The sequence below is a fragment of the Nicotiana sylvestris genome, chromosome 6, assembly GCF_000393655.2.
Source record: "Nicotiana sylvestris chromosome 6, ASM39365v2, whole genome shotgun sequence".
Taxonomy (NCBI): domain Eukaryota; kingdom Viridiplantae; phylum Streptophyta; class Magnoliopsida; order Solanales; family Solanaceae; genus Nicotiana; species Nicotiana sylvestris.
This window is the reverse complement of record NC_091062.1, coordinates 168,492,965-168,500,100: the sequence shown is the minus strand read 5'-3', so window position 1 is coordinate 168,500,100 and position 7,136 is coordinate 168,492,965. Positions and strand designations below refer to the sequence as shown.

The following is a 7,136-nucleotide window of genomic DNA, read 5'->3' as shown; positions in this document are numbered from 1 at the left end:
TCTAATTAGTGTATATAATTTTCATCAAATATATCTGTGTGTAAATTGATTCATCGACTTATAACCTACTCAGATGCATCGTTGAATATTAAAAACAAAACGTCTCGACCTATATCTATATATATAACACACTTCATTGTACTACTTTAACTACATATATAACATGTTAGAGTATATTTTAGTGTATTCATCCCTTGTATTACAAAAGTGTTAACGAGTTACATTTATATTATTTAGATAGTAAATACAAAAGTGATTTTTAATTTTGGCCAATGTTGACCTGAAAAGAGACCAACTTTGGTCGTTAATTATCCAAAATTAAAAATTAGCGACCAACGTTGGTCGCTAATTTTAAATAAGATTTATTATATTTTATAAAATATTTTAAATAATAATATAATTATTAAAAGTTATAACTGGGTCCCAAATTAGCGACCAAAGTTGGTCGCTACTTGCTTCCCCTTTCATAACCGACCAATTTTGGTCGCCAATTTTAAATAATAGTTATTTATATTTTATAATATATTTTAAATAATAATATAATTATTAAAACGTTATAACTGGGTCGCACATTAGCGACCAAAGTTGGTCGTTAATTTTAATATTTCTTTGACCAAACAAGTCTGACCAGCCCAAGCGATCAACTTTGGTCAGTAAATTATTTAAAATAATTATTTAATAATTTTCTCCACATTAGCGACCAACGTTGGTCGCTTTTTTAGACCAACTAATTTTGGCCGCAAATTTTTGATCGGTAATTCTTAGATTTCTAGTAGTGTTTGTCTTTTACATTTCAAAAGAAGAAAAGAAACAGAGAGATAAACATAGGCATTCTGTTAATTTAGTTTACTCTCCTCCTCAAAAGTTAATTAAAAGAAAAGGAACAAAAAAAGCAGCAACACCATTTTTGATCAAGGCTAACTGAGGCATAAATTAATTTGAAGATCTACAACTTTGCATCAGCTTACCACATGTTGTTCACATTTCATATTACGTTTTCCTCCTATTCATTTGAAAATTTTACATGTTAGCATGCTGATATTGTATAGAACCAGGAAGTTTAATAAAATATAAATAAACATACGTAAGGTAGCATGTCAATTTCATTATTCTTTTAAGAGGTATACAAATCCAACATAAGAGTCTAGCTAGTTGGGAGTTGAGATATTGATGAAATCAGTGAGACATTATTGTAGAAACCTCTACTCAAGTTGACTTCATCGGCGTAGGCAGGATCTCCCTTAAGGGGTTCAAAAAGAAAAAAGTTAAAAAGGATTGTAGCTAGTAGGAATTGAACCTATGGCTTTATAAAGATTTTGAATCTTCTTGACCACAAAGCTACACTTTTGGGTTGTGTCAAGGGGATTCAAAACTTAATATATAAAAGTAAAAAAATAGATTTTTACCATATATATACAATGTAGTGTTTCGGTTAAAGGGGTTCGGGTGAACCCCTTCCACCCCCCTAAATCCGCCCCTACTTCGTATACTTCATGCTGCTTTAATGTCTTCATTGAGAAAGAAAGACAAAAGACCATTGGATAGAATTTGTCCTCGTGAGAATATTGTTAGGTTCGTGAATGGGTCTGAATGGGAAATGGAAGAGGCACCTTTTGAGTTGCACCTTTTCATCTCACTCTTTCATTATCTATAAATTTAGAGGTTTAGCCTCATTTTTCATACATGAAAAATCTGAAAATTTCTCCCTTCTTTTCTACATTGTTACATTTTTATTTCAAATAAATAAAGTGCCATGTGTGATTTGCTCCATTTGTTGAGTTCACTGAAGTTCCGTAATTTCGATTGCTAATATTATAGAATAGTTTTTCTGTTCTATCCTGGGAGGAAGTAATCCATAACCTTGAGCAACAGTTAGGGGATTAAATTTCTTAAGCACACACAAGCAACTTGTGGGCTAGGAATGTTAACCGATTCCCAATTCCACAAGACAGTCCAGGCCCAACCGGGCAACCCACTTCATAACCCAACACAAAGTTTTATTACTTTACACTTTAACCCATGTATTTCTTGACTAGTTGTTTTGTATATAAATGAGAGGAACTCTCTAAAATAGATAGATTGACACTTATGTACATTGAAATATTCTGAGAATAAAAAAAAGGGTCTGATTCTTCTCTCCTAAATTCTAGGATTTTGTTTTTCAATTTCTTCTTGCATACCTAGATTTCTCAATCCTAACATGGTATCATAGCTATGGAATCGATGAATCTCGATCTGTTCTTTCGATCGATGGTACCCTCATCGAGTTTCATGGAGAATTTCACATCGTCGATCTTCGTCTGTTTCCGCGCATAAACCGTCGAGTTTTGGGATTGTGGAGATTCTTCTATGGTATTTATCTTCCATTGAGAGCTGTACGGTGTTTCTCCTGGTATTTATATTGTTATTGACAATGATTACTCAAACCTGCTGCTTTTGGTCACTACTTTTGTTTCCAAGGCCTTACCTTCTTTAGGTTGCAAAGAGGGACGGTAATCTTCTTTTCACCACTTCTCCGAGTTATTAGTGTTGTTTGATTATATCAGTATTTGTATTTTGGAATTTTGCATACCAATGGTTACTCATGGGTGGTCCAGAATCTAGTTCTCTTCCTGTGATAAGTGGTTTTGATGATTTCACTATTCCTCCATCTCACCCATTCTATGTTCATCCATCTCACAATCCTGGTACTCATTTGGTTTCTCCCCCTTTCGATGGGAGTGGTTTTGTCAATTAGCATAAAAATATGCTCACTACCCTTTCTGCTAAGAATAAATTAGGGCTTATAACTGGTAGAGTTCCTAAACTTGAGTTTAATTCACCCTATTATTCATTCTGGGAAAGATGTAATGACATGGTTATTGCATGGATAACAAATTCCCTATCCAAAGACATAGCAAATAGTGTAATGCATTTTGACACTGCCAAGGATATTTAGGCTGATATAAATGAAAGGTTTGGTACATCAAATGGTTCAAAGTATATTCAGTTACAAAGGGAAATCAGTGATGCTTCCCAAGGGTCTTTAGACATTGCCACCTATTTTACAAAACTTAGGGGACTCTGGGATGAACTTAACATTGCTTATGTAGGACCAGTGTGTACATGTTGGGCTTTACCAAAATTTATAGAACAACAGAAAATATACCAATTCCGTAGTGGCTTAAATGAGTCATATTCTACTGTAAGAGTAATATTCTCATGATGCCAACACTTCCATCATTGAGCAAAGCCTATTCTGTGCTCCAACATGATGAAAAGCAGAAGGAATCTTCAGTTCCTATTCCCAGTTTTTCAAATGAGGCTGCCTCTTTTAATGCTTATGGCAATGTTGTTCAAAACAATCCTGTGCCACCCCATGCTGGGAACTTTACGCAAAGATTTCAGTTTGAACAAAAGAGAGGATCTGGTTCCTCCTCTCAATTGTCCTGCAAATATTGCAAAAAGACTAGCCACACAATTGAGAAATGTTATAAGCTCCATGGGTTTCCTCTTGATTTCAAGTTCACAAAATCCAAAGGGTCTGCTGCTTGTGTTCAGTCTGAAGGTCCCATCCAACATACATCTTATACCAATGGTCATAGCAATGGGCAGTCTTCTGAGAACAATGGTCATGGGTTCAACAAAGAACAATATGAGCATGTCATGACTCTTTTCCAACAGCTGCATCCTCTTGTTATGCACCCTGAATCAACAAATCCAGAGAACATTGGGTTTGCTCATTTTGCAGGTGTGTTTAACCACCCTTAAGTCCATTCTGCTACATTTCATGCATGTGTAGTGTCACATCTAGGTTCAAACCCTTGGATTCTAGATTCAGGTGCAACCAGCCACATGACACCTTACAAACAACAACAACTTAACACCACTCACCACACCTTTTATAATAACTATACGTAATGGGTACAAAGTAAAAGTCATATCTACTGGTTCTCTACAACTCAGGCTAGATATGATTTTACATAATGTTCTGTTAGTTCCTTCATTTCATTTCAATCTAATATCTATTCATAAACTTCTTGTTCAATTCAGATGCATTGCAACTCTTACCATTTCTGCTTGCATTTTACAGGGCCCTTCTCTGAGGAGACCACTGAAAATTGGTAAAGCTGCAAATGGATTATATTTCTTGAAATCCAGCTATGATTTCTTCTACTTTGTCTGTTGTTTCAATTCCTAGTTCTATTTCTAGTTCTGTTCGATGTAATGATTCTAGTTCATATTTTAGTGTTCTACCTGATTCTACTACTCATTGTACCACTTGTAATTCCCCTGCTATAAATAAAACTGATTTATTTTGGCATCAAAGATTGGGTCATATACCATTTATTAGAATGAAATCAATTCCTTTCTTATCTGGCAAGATATCATCCAAACAAAATTTCTTTTGTGAAGTCTGTCCAACGGCAAGACAGCAAAGATTACATTTTCCTGACAGTTCTATTCATTCATCTACTCTTTTTCAACTTGTTTATATTAACATATGGGGTCCTTATAATACCCAGACTTATAATGAGTTCAGGTATTTTTTGACCTTAGTTGATGACTTCACCAGACTCACTTGGACTCATCTTTTATCATGAAAAATCAATGCATTTTCTGTACTCAAGGCTTTTATTACAATGATTAAGGCTCATTTCAACTCTAATGTGCAAAGTCTTAGGTCTGATAATGCCTATGAACTAGGCAGCAGTGCTGAAGCACAATTGTTCTTTTTTGAAAATGGTATTTTCTACCAAATCATCATTCCTCATACTCCTCAACAAAATGTGTTGAAAGAAAATACAAACACTTTTTAAAAGTTTTTAAGGCCCTCTTATATCATTCTAAACTTCCCCAAAAGTATTGGGGGGACTGTGTCCTCACAGCCACTTATCTGATTAATAGGCTACCCTCTACTATGCTTCAAAATATTTCCCCCTTTGAAAAATTGCATGGCTATCCACCTTCCTATGATCACTTAAAGTCTTTTGGTTGCCTAAGCTATGCTAGTACTCCTAAGCAAGGTAGAGATAAACTTCAACCTAGAGCCATTCCTTGTATTTTTCTGGGGTACCCCTGTGGCAAGAAGGGTTACAAGCTCCTCAATCTTTCTTCTCATTTTATTATTTTTTCTAGAGATATGTTCTTCCATGAACACATATTTCCTTATCATCTCTTGTCTTCATCCACTTTTCCTTGCCCTATATTTGATTTCACTTATGCTCTTACTCCTACTTCATCTATTTCTTCTCCTGCACCTGTTTCTATTTCCCATGCACCTGTTTCCTTACCTCTTGATGTCTCATCTTCCCCTCTTTCTTCTTCTCCTTCTTCTTCCATTCATGTTCCTCCTCCTCCTCCTCCTCCTCCTATTTTGAGGAGATGTGGAAGGAATGTCAACCCTCCAATCTACTTAAATAATTGTGTTTGCTCTTATGGTCTTCCTTTTTCATCTGTTTCTATGAATCCCAAGGTTTCTACTTCTGAATTGTACATGCTTGAGCCTTTTACCAGCAGGCTGCTTTTCATCCTTCTTGGCAAGAGGTCATGCTAAAGTAATTTGAGGAACTTGAGGCTAACCATACTTGGGATATTGTCCCCTTGCCCCTTTATAAGAAAGCTATCCCCTGCAAGTGGGTATACAAGATCAAGCAGAAATTTGATAGCTCTATTGAGAGGTATAAGGCGAGACTTGTTATTAGGAGTGACACTCAAAGGGAAGGCATTGATTATACTGAGACCTTCTCTCCTGTTGTCAAACTTGCTACTGTCAAATGTCTCTTTTCTCTTGTTGTCAAGAGGCATTGGACTGTATTTCAACTTGATGTCAATAGTGCCTTCCTTCATGGTGATTTACATGAGGAAGTGTATATGAGGATACCCCCTGGTCTTCAGATTTCTTCTTCTTCTTCTGCCTCTCTTCTGGTTTGTAGACTCAGAAAGTCTTTGTATGGCCTTAAGCAAGCTTCCAGGCAGTGGTTTTCTAAACTGTCTGATGCCTTGCTCTCCAAAGGTCACATTGCTAGAAAAAATGACTACTCCTTATTTACTAAGTCTTCTGGTGATTCTTTGATTATTTTGGTGGTCTATGTTGATAATATTCTCTTAGCAGGTGCTGATATTGCTGAAATGACAGCCTTGAAACAATTTTTGGATGACCAATTCAAGATCAAATACTTGGGTCTGGTCCACTACTTTCTGGGCCTTAAGGTATCTTCTCATCCTAATGGTTATGTTATGCATCAAAACAAGTATACTTCAAACTTATTGGATGAATTGAAATGTTCTCATTTTTCTTCTGTTGTCACCCCTCTAGATCCCTCAATCAAATTGTTTGTTGATCAGGGTGATCTCCTCCCAGATCCCAGCATTTATAGAAGACTAGTTGGCAAATTAAATTTTCTGCAACACACCAGGTCCGACATTGCCTATTCTGTTTATCATTTAAGCCAGTTTTTACAGTCTCCTAGGGTCCCTCATACGATGGTTGGTTTACATGTTTTGAGATACTTAATGTTTGCCCCTACTCAAGGAATTTTGTTGACTAATTCACCTGATTTGTCTCTCATTGCTTTCTGTGACTCTGACTGGGCTACATGTGCTTTTTCTCGGAGGTCGGTTACAGTTTTCTTTATTACTCTTGGTGGTTGTCCAATATTGAAAAGCAAGAAGCAACCCACTATCTCTCTCTCTCATCTGCAAAGGCTGAGTATAGGGCCTTGAGGAAGGTGGTTGCTGAGATATCTTGGCTCGTTCGACTCCTCAATGACGTTGGTCTTTCCATTACAACACATGTCCCAGTATTTTGTGATAGCCAAGCTATTTTACACATTGCCAAGAACCCGATTTTTCATGAGTGCACAAAGCATATAGAGGTGGATTGTCACTATGTTCGCGACTGCTTATCATCTGGGCTGGTGTCCCTCCAGTTTGTACGCAACTCGAATCAATTGGCAGATATCATGACCAAGGCCTTATATGGTCCTCTTCATCACACAATTTTGGGCAAGCTTGGAGTATTTGCATCCTCCAGCTTGGGAGGGGGGTGTTAACCGATGCCCAATTCCACAAGACAGTCCAGGCCCAACCGGGCAGCCCACTTCATGACCCAACACAAAGTTTTATTACTTTACACTTTAACCCATGTATTACTT

At 36.7% G+C, this 7,136-nt stretch overlaps 1 protein-coding gene across 1 annotated transcript; it reads left to right on the top strand.

Annotated features, from left to right (window-relative positions):
- The first annotated feature begins 2,584 nt into the window (after nucleotides 1-2,584).
- On the top strand, nucleotides 2,585-6,705 carry LOC138871647 (uncharacterized). Its single transcript, XM_070149540.1, has 7 exons — nucleotides 2,585-2,728; nucleotides 2,939-3,097; nucleotides 3,190-3,730; nucleotides 4,073-4,103; nucleotides 4,181-4,522; nucleotides 5,119-5,455; nucleotides 5,599-6,705. The coding sequence occupies exons 1-7, from the start codon at nucleotides 2,585-2,587 to the stop codon at nucleotides 6,703-6,705; spliced, it is 2,661 nt and encodes an 886-aa protein (XP_070005641.1).
- The last annotated feature ends 431 nt before the right edge of the window (nucleotides 6,706-7,136 follow it).

Coding starts and splice junctions, on each gene's coding strand:
- LOC138871647 (XM_070149540.1), top strand. CDS start 2,585: ATGGGTGGTCCAGAATCTAGTTCTCTTCCTGTGATAAGTGGTTTTGAT. Junction 3,731..4,072: donor TGGGTTTGCTCATTTTGCAG/GTGTGTTTAACC, acceptor TGCATTTTACAG/GGCCCTTCTCTGAGGAGACC. Junction 4,104..4,180: donor GAGGAGACCACTGAAAATTG/GTAAAGCTGCAA, acceptor TTCAATTCCTAG/TTCTATTTCTAGTTCTGTTC.